Below are 15,443 nucleotides of genomic sequence, written 5' to 3' on the forward strand. Positions count from 1 at the left end.
AGCTTATCTCGTCTGCAGCCGGCTTGGTAGCAATTGAGCCTGGGGTTGAGGTTACTAGAGTGCAAAAATTGGTTGATTTATACATAATTTAGTCTTACCAATATGTGCCATCATATCATGTAATCACAGTTGTGTGTCTACTATCATATGGCCATTATTTATGTGCATGCATGTCTGTATGTGTGGGATAGGATAACAGTAGATCTAGACAAAATAACTCTGGTGTTTGGGTTCAATCACATCAAATCAACAGAGATATATCGACCCGAGAGGAATAGCCCAAAATGCACTGAATAACTACTATAGTGCTTTTGCCAGGGGCTAAAAGGAGAGAGTGACAGGGTGAGGACCAGTTGTTAGCCGGCAAGACCACATGGTGGGAGTGAGGGTGTGAGGAGTGTCTGAGGTATTCAGGAGGGAGGGCCATGAGGGCCAGGGTTGGGACAGGGGACAGAGAGAGGACAAGGGTGAGTGTATGAACAGCTGAGGGGGCAGTAGACAGCTGGTGGGAGGGGGGGGGTAACCCAAGCACCTCGGGAGGGGAGTTAACCCTTTCCACACCAGCTGGGACGACAGGGCAGGAGGCCAGCCGGCGTGAAGAGCCATAGGCCACAGCCTGAATAGATGTCATGTCGCAGCCCTTTGGTCTGACATGAGTGGTATGAGAAGACTGCGTTCTTGTGACACTCAAACGCATCCTTCTTCAGTAGTAGCAGTAAGTAAGCCTTGTCTGAACCATAGGGCAGGAGTGAATCTCCTGTTTCTGAAGTGTGAGGTAGCTTGATGAAGTACATCCCCTGGACAGGACGCTAGTCTGTCTCAGGGCCTTACCCCCAATGCCAAACAGAGAGACATTGGGTCCCAATTTGAAAGTCCACCAACCTTGCAATCTCCGGGCGGACATTGCTTCAGTACAGACCTGGGATTCAAATACCACAAAGTATTTCAATTACTTTGACATAATTTTCGATGTAAGTATTTTGAAAAAAAAAAGTTGAAAGTACAAGTAGACGAATATTGGAAACTATTTGGAAATACATTAGGAAAGTATTGGCATGCATTTGAAAATAGTGAAATGCACAGATACAAATATTTAAAACGTCATGCATTTGAACCCAGGTCTGTTTGGCAGTGTCGTGTTCAGTACCACCTAAAGCAAGACCGATTCAAGACCAAGACCGGAGAGGGGTGAGACAGAGTCGGGAACAAGGGGTCCGAGACCGAGTCAAGACAGAGACCAGAAAAATGCGAGTCTAATTCAAGACCATGATTGTAATTTGTCAAATCGCCACCATAATAAGAGTTAAAAATGTCCAGTATTTCTGTGTTCATATTTCAGAAAAACATATGGATTCTTTAGACATTCAGAATGTTGGAAAAATGCATGCTCAGGGAAAATAGAGCCACTCAACAAATTATTACTACCCCTCTTCAGTTTTTGTTGGAAAGGAAAGGGTTAACACTGCAGAGAAAAAAGATCCAATCGGGATTTTTCTTTAGTGGTCTCTGGGAAGATAAGTCTAACTAGCATAAGTCAACAATTGGCTTGGCCATCAGAAGCTAGATAGAAGGCGTGTGCCATTCAACTGTATTAGGGAAACAGTTGGAGTGACAGTGGACTCAACCAATCACATTTTGACTTGTAATTGGTGGGACAGTTTTTACAAAAAATACATTGGTCTGTGAGCTGTGCGCTCACTGCCAAAACCAGTTGAGAGCTGTGCGCTCTTGATGCCTGCAGATGATGTTCAGCTGAAACTAGGCTATGTGTTGTTTTGCAACTGTGTAGGCTACTTTGTGCATGATTTCTCTATTGTGCTACATAATTGATAAGACTTATACCTCCACCACACTACTTTGATAAGCATCAGTAGGGATTAAGAAGTGCGTATACGCAACATTGCGCCCATACATTTTTTTGGGGGGGTTACAGCACCTGCGTATAGCCTCCACTACGCCACTGGCCCTTTGTGTTTTACAAAAAGTGCACTCTCCTACAGGAGTGTATTGGTATTACCGTTGCTGTACTTTCAGCATCACAAACCTGTCACACACTGACACAAACATGTCTATAATAGATATAAAGACTGCACGCATTAATGTTTCAAGAAAGGAGTGTATATATTTGACCCAGAGACAAGACCGAGACACTCAAAATGTTGTCTCAAGCCCGGACTTGGTCCTAGGGGTATTTTAAACTTATTTTGAAACAAGGAGGCTATTTGAAAATACTTTGAAATACTTAAAATAGAAGTAGTTGATTTGAAAATACTCAATTTACTATAGGGCAGCTGACCATGCTGTAAGACACATCATTATCAACATTACGTGATCACATTTTCCATAGGCCTTTGTCTGAGCAGGAAACTCCTACAGAAATGGGGGCATTGGACTGAATCGAAGTAAGTCAAATATGGCACTAATACTCTGTCAGTTCAGCCACGCTATCTCTATGGCCGACTTATCATTGTTCCTCAAACATGTTTGTTTGACCATCTCACTCTGCCTCTACTCTCTCCTCTGAATTCCTCACCACAGGTTGATTGAACCATAACATCTGCATTGGCTTTTGGTTCAAACCGACCTGGAAAAAAATATGTTAAACCAAGTTTCTTTTCAACATACTGATGTTGAACATCAGTTATAGTTTTGGTTGAAAACACTAAAAAAGTGGTGAAATACACTAATTTGAACAAGATTTCAACCACAGCCTTGCATTAGTCTCTCCCCAAAGCAACGAGCTCTGAGGCTGCAAGCCAGGCTAGCAGTGTATTAAATGTAGCCTACCACAGTGCACTCAAGTTACTCCTTCAGTCCGGTGGTACAGAAGAAAACATCTGTCCTTGACATAAAGATTCCACATACGGGAGCCAACTCTACGAGAGCAGCATTACATTTTCTTGAAACTCTCCTCCAGTAGTATTCTCTACCTGAAACCTGTCTCTTTCTGTCATTCAATCAAACACTACTCATGTCACACAGCTGCATTTATTTATGAAGGGTAAACTATATTCTTTTGTCATTTTTCCATGGGACCTTGGTGAGAGAAGCTTAGTCACTAATGGAACCTCAGCCCCCACACCCCCTACTCCTTTACTTCATCTCCAGCACTGCAACCATCTCTAAGGAAACCAAGACTGACAAAGAGAAAAACACTGACGCAGAGAAACACACCACTTAATATAATGGAGCAGCAACAGGATTTAACAAAGTATGTCCAAATAGATTGTTCGGGGTAAAAAATAAAATAAAAACATCTCTGCTAGCAACTAGTTGGGACAGGAGTTATGGATGGATGGGTCCTCTCTGGGCTAATGTATCTATCTGCCCCCTCCAGTGAGAATGCATGTACTTAAATACCCTCTTACATCTGAGGAACAATATTATACTACTTAAGCCAGGAGAGATATTACCAATAATTTTTACACACACAGACATGGTCAAATTTCTACGTAACACATACACGGCACGCACGCACAGCGCACACACATACACACAATGGCCTGTCCTTGTGCTCGTTCTTCTATTTAACTGAGGTGACAATTCTTTTCAACTATAAGTAATGTTGTGATGATAGATAAAGTGAGGGGAAATGAGAATTGCCCCCCCCCACCCCCATTGGAGGCTTGTGAGATGATTCAGTACTCATGGGAGGTTGAACAAATCTCAAATGAAGGTGACAACTGGCAGCCCACCACTACTTCAGACCCTTTTCTGCATTGAGTGTCCATCGTAGCTAGCTACAACTTCACTGGTAGCTGTCTGTCCCCCTAATAATCTCCCATTTGCTGGCTCCGAAACTCACGCACTGGCACCCTGCCAGCAACATGGAATTCACGGCTCCTTTTGGGGGACTTCTAAAAAAGGCAAGGCAGCCCAAGTGGAGGAGGTGCAGCCAATGGCAGCTGGCCTGTCCACTTGCTCACTGTAAAATAAAAAAGGGGGGTAACATAATGTCACAGCCCTCCCTCTCTTGCACAGCGACACATTGCGCTCACCTTCCCCCCCCCCCCCCCCCCCCCCCCCCCCCCCCCCCCCCCCATCCACCCACTTCCACTAAATGTGTCACAGACTCCCTATTTAGGAGTAACCTTGTGATAAGGCTGCATATCTGAGTAAATTAACTTTCCATTATCTCAATGACACTCAATTGTCACAGAATGCCCCCTGCCCTGCTGCAGCCCTCCACAGCCAAAGCTCACCTTGTGTCCAGAGAGACACAGTGGTACAGTGTTGGGAGAGCAGAAGTAGAAAAACTTCATTTACCCACAGCAGTTTTCCATCAACTGGAATAATATAACAGACCTGATTCATTACTATGGGGAATGAGGACTAATAGAGAAAATTAAGCTGATGATTTGAATGATTTGAATAATGAGAACATTATAATTCAATATTATTCATCCCTGAGTGGCAATTATAATACAACTGAACTAATTGATCACCAATATCTAGAAAAACAAACATTTTAAATCTTAGTTTGCATTCTCTGGCCTAGTGGTGTCTTTGTGTGGGAGCTCTGGTGAGAAGAATGCAACAATGTTACAACAGTGGGGGTGAGGAAACACGATCTGCACTAACAACTGCAGGGAACAAATAAAACCACCCCAATTACAACTACGACAATACTAGCAGCCAGGCAGAGAGAGCGGGAGGGAGGGAGTGCAAGAGAGGGGGCATGGTGTCACTAGGATGCTACCCTTACACACAGATCTAGGATCAGTTTACCCTCCTCAAATTATAACCATAACTGTTATGGAGAAAAAAAACACATGCCTTAGATCAGTGTCTTGAGTAACATGAGTAATCCCACTAACAGACGGAACAGGGAAATACACAAAAAACTAAAGGAGATAGGTTTTCTCTACATCTGTCACTCCTATTGAAAGTAATCATATGATGTACAGTAGTACACACATCATTAGGCTACAACAGGTTTCCAAATGTCACATGGCAGCATGGCTCGACTGCATCTTGTCACGTGGGTGCTGCTGACCTAACTCTTCTGTTTCACCCTGCACCCGTCCCTCCCTTCATCTCCCCCTCTCCCTCCACCAACCAGACCAAAAGGTGAAATGTTTAGACTAGTTTCTACAGTATGTATGACATAGTGTTCAAGACCAATGGTATCTAGACTTCAGGGAAGCACAAAGCAGCAGCCTTGAAAACTAAAGCAAAGGGATCCAGAGTTCATCATGGCTACAGTAACCATCTGCCAGCGTCTAACAATACAAGTGTTGATCCCCCACATGTATTAAACTTGGATTGCCTTTACAATGAAACCATACTCAAGAGTCTCTCTCTCCCTCACACACATATTGATCTTCCACACAATAACTGAACTGAGGCCCCATCACCAACCATCCAGTCTCAATGACATCCAAGGGGACATATCACTGATAACAGCCAAATGTTTCCATTCCATCGGTCTTCTTAAATAATATATCCCTATCTACACCCCCCATCCCCCCACTCAAATGTACATACAACCCACCACCACATCACTGTTGCAGGACTCCAAAGACAGCTGCAGCTTATAAGGAATGTGAGGAGCCTCAGCCAAGAGAACAGGCAGGGAAACCATACCATATATGGCCTTGGAGGCAGAATCCATTTTTTTTTTTTTACCAATGAGTGAAGCGGGCATTAGTGACTTAACAACCCAAAGGTTGATCACCATCCTCAAGGTAGACAGCAAGTAACTGGCTTGTGAAAACATGAAATGAGCACATAGTGTATGGTCCTCTTCAAAGGAGGTCCTCTTCAAAGGAGTGTACTTAAATCAAGTCAACAGCGGAGGAAATCCCGGTGGCTAGCACGTGACTATGTAAGCAACGGGATCCAGAGTGTTCCATTGGGTAATGAAGCACATCTGACTATAAAGAACGTCCAAATGGCTTTAAAACATTGTAATCTCTTTCCACTGCACATCACAAAGCCTACTACCTTTTTAGAACAGTATCAGGTATATCACTGCACAATTAGAATAGCAATATTGAGTTTCTCATGAAAAACCCTTCTTCCACTAATACAGTGAGTAACTACAGTGCTCATGCTGAATCAGCATGCAAAAAAACAAAAACTTTTATTCTAAAAGGTCAAAAAATATGTATTGTATTATAGACATTATAGGACGACAGGAATAATCATACTGTAAAAAAAAAAACATCCATACATACATATACAACCGGCTGTACGCTTCTCATAATACAACCCCGACCTGCCTTGACCTACAGGTTTATAGTCAGGGGTTTGAGAGCTTTTCTGTGCCAAGTTCAGCGAGGTAGATTGAAGATGACTTCTAATCCATTCTGTTGAGTGGTTTCGTGTTCCACTACTTTGGTCTGTCTTTACACCCCTGCTTCCTGCCACAAGAGACGTAACCAGGCTGTTTGAGCCAATAAAAAAATATTTAGTAGATAATCAAACAAAACCACGAGCAACAAGCCAAAAGAGGTTGCCTTGAGTTTGACACAAAGGTTTAAAACCGGTGACAAACCACAGCTCATTCTATACATACCAGTAAGCTCATTCTATACATACCAGTAAGAGTTTCCATAACTGAAAGTGAATCTGATGAACTAGTCTAGTTCTCCTCTGCTGTGCTTGGCTATAAAATTCTGGGGGGATTTGACTGAGAATCTATTATAGTAACTCTCTGGTGCAATATCTTTTTTAAGTAAGTGGCTATGTTGACTGCAATTACTGAATTCCTTTAGCATTGAAATACAGAGAACAGTTAACAAACAAAAAAATAGCAATGCCATTCTTTGTAAACACTTGGGAACCGGACAGCATGTACAGTACAGGTAAAGTGATGAGCAGAACATGCAGATGTGTTCTGTTTCTGTTCCAAAGCCAGTTTGTTCTGGGTCATTTTCATTAGGGCACTCTGTAGCAAAAAGTTTTGCAACGGAAAATGAAAATGAGCATTTTTTATTTGTCAAGTTCATGTACTCCCTCCTTGTTTCAGTCCATTTTTTTTGTATGTTCGGTGCCTAATGAATACGACCCTGGTCCTTATGGTGAAGAGCAGCAGCAGAACTCACCTTGGTCTCCCCAAGGCTCTCCGACTCAGACACCTGGTAGGTAAGGTCCGTCTCCTCGAAGCCTGTGGCGCTCATACGCTGGTCAGTGGAGGGGTCGTTGCGGGGCGGGGAGTCCGGAGAGTTGAGGCACGTCTGGATGAGGGCCTTGCCTGTCTCGCTGGTGATCATGGGCTGGAGCTTCCGGGTGGCGAACGTGTAGACGTGGCCCGTCTCGCTGGCCACCAGTAGCAGGACCTGGGTTCCTGTCAACGTTGAGAGCTCATAAGCCTGTCATGGCAGGGAGGGAGAGAATCAGCATCAACATCCAATATCAGCTTCAGTTTTAGCATGAGCATCAACATCAGTCTGCATCATGTGCCAAAATAAACAAAGTAAGCTGACATCACACCACGTTCTTAATAACTGAAACAAATTATTTTTTTAAACTTTCCTTACCAACACAGACTTAATTGTAATAGGAAAAAACATAGTTATTGGTGGTGTTACCCACAGATAACTGGTTGAAATTGCAGCCAACTAGCCAAGAAACACACTGCAAGTCTAAAAATACCTCTCTGGTGAATTCTGGACATATAGCACAAATGTAGCTAAAATATCATGAGATAAAAGGTCCAAGAATAGAGTGTGATATTGTGAGAATAATTGCATTCCTTATGATGGGTGTCTTGGTTGTAAGGGAGAGAAAGGAAAGGGGGAGTGGTAATAACCATGTACAGTGCCTTCGGAAAGTATTCACACCACTTGACATTTTCCACTTTGCTACGTTACAGCCTTATTCTAAAACATATTTATTTTTAAATACATTTCAGCAATCTATACACAATAACCCATAATGACAAAGCGAAAAACAGAAACACCTTATTTACTTAAGTATTCAGACCCTTTGCTATGAGACTCTAAATTGAGCTCAGGTGCATCCGGTTTCCATTGATCATCCTTGAGATGTTTATATGGCTTGATTGGGGTCCACCTGTGGTAAATTCAATTGATTGGACATGATTTGGAGAAAAAAAAACTAGCCATGAGGTCAAAGAAATCGTCCATAGAGCTCAGAGACAGGATTGTGTCGAGGCACAGATCTGGGGAAGGGTACCAAAAAATATCTGCAGCATTGAAGAAGGTCCCCAAGAACACAGTGGCCTCCATAATTCTTAAATGGAAATAGTTTGGAACCAGCAAGACTCTTCCTAGAGCTGGCCTCACGGCCAAACTGAGCAATTAGAATGAGAAGGGCCTTGGTCTGGGAGATGACCAATAACCCGATGGTCACTCTGACAGAGCTCCAAAGTTCCTCTGTGGAGATGGGAGAACCTTCCAGAAGGACAACCATCTCTGCAGCAGTCTACCAATCCAGCCTTTATGGTAGAGTGGCCAGACGGAAGCCAATCCTCAGTAAAAAGGCGCATGACAACCCACAATGGAGTTTGCCAAAGGGCACCTAAAGGACTCAGACCATGAGAAACAAGATTCTCTGGTCTGATGAAAACAAGATTGAACTCTTTGGCCTGAATACCAAGTGTCACCTCTGGAGGAAACCTGGCACCATCCCTACGGTGAAGCATGGTGGTGGCAGCATCAAGCTGTGGGGATGTTTTTCAGCGGCAGGGACTGGGAGACTAATCAGGATCGAGGCAAAGATGAATGGAGCAAAGTACAGAGAGATTGTTGATGAAAACCTGCTCTGAGTGTTCAGGACATCAGACTGGGTTGAAGTTTCACCTTCCAACAGGACAACAACCCTAAGCACACAGCCAAGACAATGCAGGAGTGGCTTCGGGACACGTCTCTGAATGTCCTTGAGTGGCCCAGCCAGAGCCCGGACTTGAACATCTCTGGAGAGACCTGAAAATAGACCTGATAATGCTCCCCATCCAACCTGACAGAGCTCGAAAGAGAAGAATGGGAGAAACTCCCCAAATACAGGTGTGCCAAGCTTGTTGCGTCCCAAGAAGACTATGCTGCAATCGCTGCCAAAAGCTGCTTCGAAGAAGTACTGAGTAAAGGGTCTGAATACTTATGTAAACCTGATATTTCAGTTTCTTATTTTTTATAATTTAGCAAACCTGTTTTTGCTTTGTAATTATGAGGTATTGTGTATAGATTGATGAGGAAAATGTTTAGGCTGTAACGTAACAAAATGTGGAAAAAGCCAAGGGGTCTGAATATTTTTTCAAAGGCACTGTAGATCTTAAATAGAGCACATGAGCAATGACTCCTCTCACAAGCTGTGAAACATTAGAACATGAGCTGTCCCGCCTTGTCATACATTACGCCAGACATCTCACACACACACACACACACACACACACACCAGTGGTATAAGTAACTAACCTTGCACGAGCGAGCCGGAACAGCTCATAGGAGCAGGGGCCTATCTCCTGTTTCTGTGGCGTGAGGCATCTTAATGTGCAAGTACACTCCCTGGACAGGACACTAGTCTGTCACAGGCCCTTTCCCCCAATCTGTCTCCTTAATATGGAGTGCCAATCAGGGACGCATCAGGCCCCATTTTTGGTCTTTGGTATGACTCGGTCAGAGATCGAACTCCCAACCATCCAAACTCAGGGTGGACACTAACCACAAAGCCAGTTGTGTAGTGTTCCACGAATACAGCACAGGTCTTGCATCAGATATGCAACCCACACCATGAGCTATTCTCACACAGACTTATTGTTGCACTTGGAGCGAACCTTGTGCACTCCCTAAGAGAGCCTTTTGATTTACTTGAGTGATCAGCAAAGTGTAGGATGCTTCTGGTGGCACGTTTTTCAGAGAGAAAGGGAGAAAAGGAAAGAGATGTAGAGTAGGCAGACTACCATTACCATCACCTTAATGAATACAATTTCTGTTGGCTGATGAATGATTTCATTGCTAGCCACAGGGTATCATTCTGGCAGAAATGCAGAGTAGGAAGGAGGACTAGAGGATGGCTGTCATTCACACAACCAACAATCGCTTCTTTACCTTTATCAAATAGGATCTATAGGATCTATGCATAGGATCTATACTGTTAAACTACAGTGCCGTTACTACATGAGAAATTTCTGTCAAACAGTACTCGCATCAAAAGTATCAATACAGTTACTTTAAGTTACATTCTCTCAAGGAACTTACCGGTTCCTAGCTTTCAAGGGACTTTCAGACATCACAAGGTTTGGAAGTGTGGCAACATGTTACTTTGTTCATTGTTAGCCTGTCATCTCATTTTCAGATATGATGTACTGCATTCATTTAATGTAGCAATTGGACAATGCTGAAGCTACTCAGAATATTAGATAATCATCGTTTGGCAGGAGTGAAATGTAACTCCACATGAAATAAAAGGTAGAAGGGCCTCCCGAGTGGCGCAGCGGTCTAAGGCACTGCATCGCGTCACTACAGACCCGGGTTCTATTCTGGGCTGTATCACAACTGGATGTGTTCGGGACTCCCATAAGGCACAATTGGCCCAGCATAATCCGGGTTTGGTTGGGGGGGGTCTTTACTTGGCTCATCACGCTCTAGCGACTCCTTCTGGCGGGCCGGGCGCCTGCAGGCTGACTTTGGTCACCAGGTGAACAGTTTTTCCTCAGACACATTGGTGTGGCTGGCTTCCGGGTTAAGCAGGCAGGTGTTAAGAAGTTTGGTTTGGTGGGTCATGTTTCAGAGGATGCATGACTCGACCTTCGCCTCCGGATCCCATTGGGGAGTTGCAGGGATGAGACAAGATCAAAATTGGAGGGAAAAAGGGGAAAATAAATAGAGGGTCAATGAATGTATGAGCAACTTCCAACACTCTTTCTGTGGGTCTGTCATACTTGCTAGGCCAGCGGTGCATGCTTCACTTCTAGAGCTGATGTGTCTAATGAACGAATCAAAGACAGCCAGCTTCTGGAAATATATGCATGCTCTGTAAAGCAGCGAAGGTGAGACCTGTGGTTGGTTGGACTCACTTCACCATTTAATTATTCAGCTTCAGTGGGCCCTGCGGAAATATTCTTAGAAATGGAGTGCATAGAGTATGCAGCGCTCAGTAACACTTCCAATTGATTTTATCCCATAATTCAATGAGAGGTTGTCTTGCTGTACCAAGAACTGTGTGATCAGCTTGTCTCAGCCATACCAGGGCTATATATGTGTGTGTGTGTGTGTGTGTGTGTGTCAGGGTGGCTTGGCCAATACCCAAGTGCACGGCTTGATAACTACATAGTGTTGAAAATGGGAGTTTGTTCATTCCTATTTGTACCCTCTTTCATTCTAGCTTGTTTGCTTTATAGTCCAGGGCCTGAGCAAAAAAAAACATTACGTGGTGGACTAAAGCATGAAATTTGGTACAAACATTCTTCAGGCGATATGAAAACATCCCAGAAGGGGTGCCCATTTCAAACTTCACCAGGAAACGTGTTATTGCAAAAATACCAAATGGTTGCCATAATAGCTGTTATTTGAGCAGAAGAAAATGTATGCAAGTATGATGCAACAGATAAAATCATGACATTTAGAGACATATCAAATCGAGGTTTGTCACGTACACAGACTAGCAGATGTTAAAGCAGGTGCAGCGAAATGCTAGTGTTCCTAGCTCCAGCAGTGCAGTAAGTGTCTAACAGTACAATACAAAAAAAGCAGTACAAATACTAACACACAAATAATCCCCCCCCCCCCCCAAAAAAGAGTCAAAAACAAGAAATTAACAAGTATCAGAATGAGCAATATCAGAACAAGCAATGTCAGAGTCTGGAATACTAATACGTGGTGTGTATAGACAGTATGGACAATATACAAGTAAGAAAAGGTATCTATGGCAGTGGTTATATAGGATGAGCTATGTTGAGAATGCAGTATGTACATATAAACTGTAATCAATTACCTTTATTTCTCAGAGTAAATAAATCAACAAAACAATATTTCACAAATGCTACTCTTATCTGTTTCCAACTACAGAAACAATTTCAGAACAACAATAATTAATAAGTGATCAGTGTTCAATGACTATATATACATAGGGCAGTAGACAAAAATACATGGTAGAGTACCGGGCAGTAGCCGGCTAGTGACAGTGTCTAACATGCAGGGCAGGGAACCGGGTAGAGGCCGGCTAGTGATGACTGTTCAACAGTCTGATGGGCCCAGCTTTGATGCACCTGTACGGTCTCAGTCTGGTAGCAGGGTGTGACAAGCCGGGACTCGGGTGGCTGAGGTCCTTGATTATCTTTTTGGCCTTCCTGTATCACCGGGTGCTGTAGATGACCTTAGGGTAGGCAGTGTGCCCCCGGTGATGTGTTGGGCTGACCTAACCACCCTCTGGAGAGCCCTTTAGCCCGACAGAATGTTCTCGATGGTGCATCTGTAGACGTTTTGGAGGGTCCTAGGAGCCCAGCCGAATTTCTTCATCCTCTTGAGGTTGAAGAGGCGCTGTTGCGACTTCACCACGGTGCCGATGTAGAGGGAGCATTTCAGGTCCTCAGTGAGAAACTTGAAGCTTTTGACTCTCCACTGCGGCCCGTCGGGCATGCTCACTGCAGCCTCCTCAGTTCCTTCGTTTTATTGACATTGAGGTTACACCTCCTCCCTGTAGGCTGTCTCGTTGTTGTTGGTAATCGGGCCTACCACTGTTGTGTTGTCAGCAAACTTAATGATGGTGTTGGAATCTTGTGCGGCCACGAAGCATTGGTGAACAGTCAGTACAGAAGGGGACTAAGCACATACCCCTTAGCGGCCTCCGTTTTGAGGATAAGCGTGGTGGAGCAGTTGTGTTGCCAACCTTCACCACCTGGGGTCGAGGTTCAGACCCAGGGCTCTGAGCTTAGTGATGAGCTTGGAGGGCACTATGGTGTTGAAGGCCAGCTCTCCCAATTCAACACCTGTGGTTACTGTATGCCTCGCTGTATGTCTCTCTCAAATGTCAATATGCCTTGTATACTGTTGTTCAGGTTAGTTATCATTGTTTTAGTTTACAATGGAGCCCCTAGTTCCACTCTTCATACCCCTGATACCTCCTTTGTCCCACCTCCCACACATGCGGTGACCTCACCCATTACAACCAGCATGTCCAGTGATACAACCTCTCTCATAATCAGCCAGTGCCTGGGCTTACCTCCGCTGTACCCGCACCCCACCATACCCCAGTCTGCGCATTATGCCCTGAATATATTCTATCATGCCCAGAAATCTGCTCCTTTTATTCTCTGTCCCCAACGCTCTAGGCGACGAGTTTTGATAGCCTTTAGCCGCAACCTCATTCTACTCCTCCTCTGTTCCGCGGGTGATGTGGAGGTAAACCCAGGCCCTGCATGTCCCCAGGCACCCTCATTTGTTGACTTCTGTGATTGAAAAAGCCTAGGTTTCATGCATGTCAACATCAGAAGCCTCCTCCCTAAGTTTGTTTTACTCACTGCTTTAGCACACTCTGCTAATCCTGATGTCCTTGCCGTGTCTGAATCCTGGCTCAGGAAGGCCACCAAAAATTCTGAGATTTCCATACCCAACTATACCATTTTCCGTCAAGATAGAACTGCCAAAGGGGGAGGAGTTGCAGTCTACTGCAGAGATAGCCTGCAAAGTAATGTCATACTTTCCAGGTCTATACCCAAACAGTTCGAACTACTAATTTTGAAAATTACTCTCTCCAGAAATAAGTCTCTCACTGTTGCCGCCTGCTACCGACCCCCCTCAGCTCCCAGCTGTGCCCTGGACACCATTTGTGAATTGATCGCCCCCCATCTAGCTTCAGAGTTTGTTCTGTTAGGTGACCTAAACTGGGATATGCTTAACACCCCGGCAGTCCTACAATCTAAGCTAGATGCCCTCAATCTCACACAAATCATCAAGGAACCCACCAGGTACAACTCTAAATCTGTAAACAAGGGCACCCTCATAGACGTCATCCTGACCAACTGGCCCTCCAAATACACCTCCGCTGTCTTCAACCACGATCTCAGCGATCACTGCCTCATTGCCTGTATTTGCTACGGAGTCGCAGTCAAACGACCACCCCTCATCACTGTCAAACGCTCCCTAAAACACTTCTGTGAGCAGGCCTTTCTAATTGACCTGGCCCGGGTATCCTGGGAGGACATTGACCTCATCCCGTCAGTTGAGGATGCCTGGTCATTCTTTAAAAGTAACTTCCTCACCATTTTAGATAAGCATGCTCCGTTCAAAAAATGCAGAACTAAGAACCGATATAGCTCTTGGTTCACTCCAGACCTGACTGCCCTCGACCAGCACAAAAACATCCTGTGGCGGACTGCAATAGCATCGAATAGTCCCCGCGATATGCAACTGTTCAGGGAAGTCAGGAACCAATACACGCAGTCAGTCAGGAAAGCAAAGGCCAGCTTCTTCATGCAGAAGTTTGCATCCTGTAGCTCCAACTCCAAAAAGTTCTGGGACACTGAAGTCCATGGAGAACAAGAGCACCTCCTCTCAGCTGCCCACTGCACTGAGGCTAGGTAACACGGTCACCACCGTCAATTCCATGATTATCGAAAACTTCAACAAGCATTTCTCAACGGCTGGCCATGCCTTCCGCCTGGCTACTCCAACCTCAGCCAACAGCTCCGGCCCCCCCGCAGCTACTCGCTCAAGCCTCTCCAGGTTCTCCTTTACCCAAATACAGATAGCAGATGTTCTGAAAGAGCTGCAAAACCTGGACCCGTACAAATCAGCTGGGCTTGACAATCTGGACCCTCTATTTCTGAAACTATCCGCCGCCATTGTCGCAACCCCTATTACCAGCCTGTTCAACCTCTCTTTCATATCATCTGAGATCCCCAAGGATTGGAAAGCTGCCGCAGTCATCCCCCTCTTCAAAGGGGGAGGCACCCTGGACCCAAACTGTTACAGACCTATATCCATCCTGCCCTGCCTATCTAAGGTCTTCGAAAGCCAAGTCAACAAACAGGTCACTGACCATCTCGAATCCCACCATACCTTCTCCGCTGTGCAATCTGGTTTCCGAGCCGGTCACGGGTGCACCTCAGCCACGCTCAAGGTACTAAACAATATCATAACCGCCATTGATAAAAGACAGTACTGTGCAGCCGTCTTCATCGACCTGGCCAAGGCTTTCGACTCTGTCAATCACCATATTCTTATCGGCAGACTCAGTAGCCTCGGTTTTTCGGATGACTGCCTTGCCTGGTTCACCAATTACTTTGCAGACAGAGTTCAGTGTGTCAAATCAGAGGGCATGCTGTCCGGTCCTCTGGCAGTCTATGGGGGTGCCACAGGGTTCAATCCTCGGGCCGACTCTTTTCTCTGTATATATCAATGATGTTGCTCTTGCTGCGGGCGATTCCCTGATCCACCTCTACGCAGACGACACCATTCTATATACGTCCGGCCCGTCCTTGGACACTGTGCTATCTAACCTCCAAACGAGCTTCAATGCCATACCACACTCCTTCCGTG

The 15,443-nt window shown here is 44.9% G+C and overlaps 1 protein-coding gene across 5 annotated transcripts in view; it reads right to left on the reverse strand.

Annotated features, from left to right (window-relative positions):
- Positions 1–15,443, reverse strand: part of LOC109876122 (serum response factor-like) — a 65,051-nt gene that overhangs the window by 22,895 nt on the left and 26,713 nt on the right. For 4 of the 5 annotated variants that reach the window (XM_020468586.2, XM_020468589.2, XM_020468584.2 and 1 more), the window contains exon 2: positions 7,050–7,316. In XM_020468586.2, the coding sequence (XP_020324175.1) occupies positions 7,050–7,316 (267 nt within the window). The remainder of the gene's footprint in view (positions 1–7,049; positions 7,317–15,443) is intronic. The other variant, XM_020468585.2, reaches the window with a different exon arrangement.

The sequence above is a fragment of the Oncorhynchus kisutch genome, linkage group LG11 (genome assembly GCF_002021735.2).
Source record: "Oncorhynchus kisutch isolate 150728-3 linkage group LG11, Okis_V2, whole genome shotgun sequence".
NCBI lineage: Eukaryota > Metazoa > Chordata > Actinopteri > Salmoniformes > Salmonidae > Oncorhynchus > Oncorhynchus kisutch.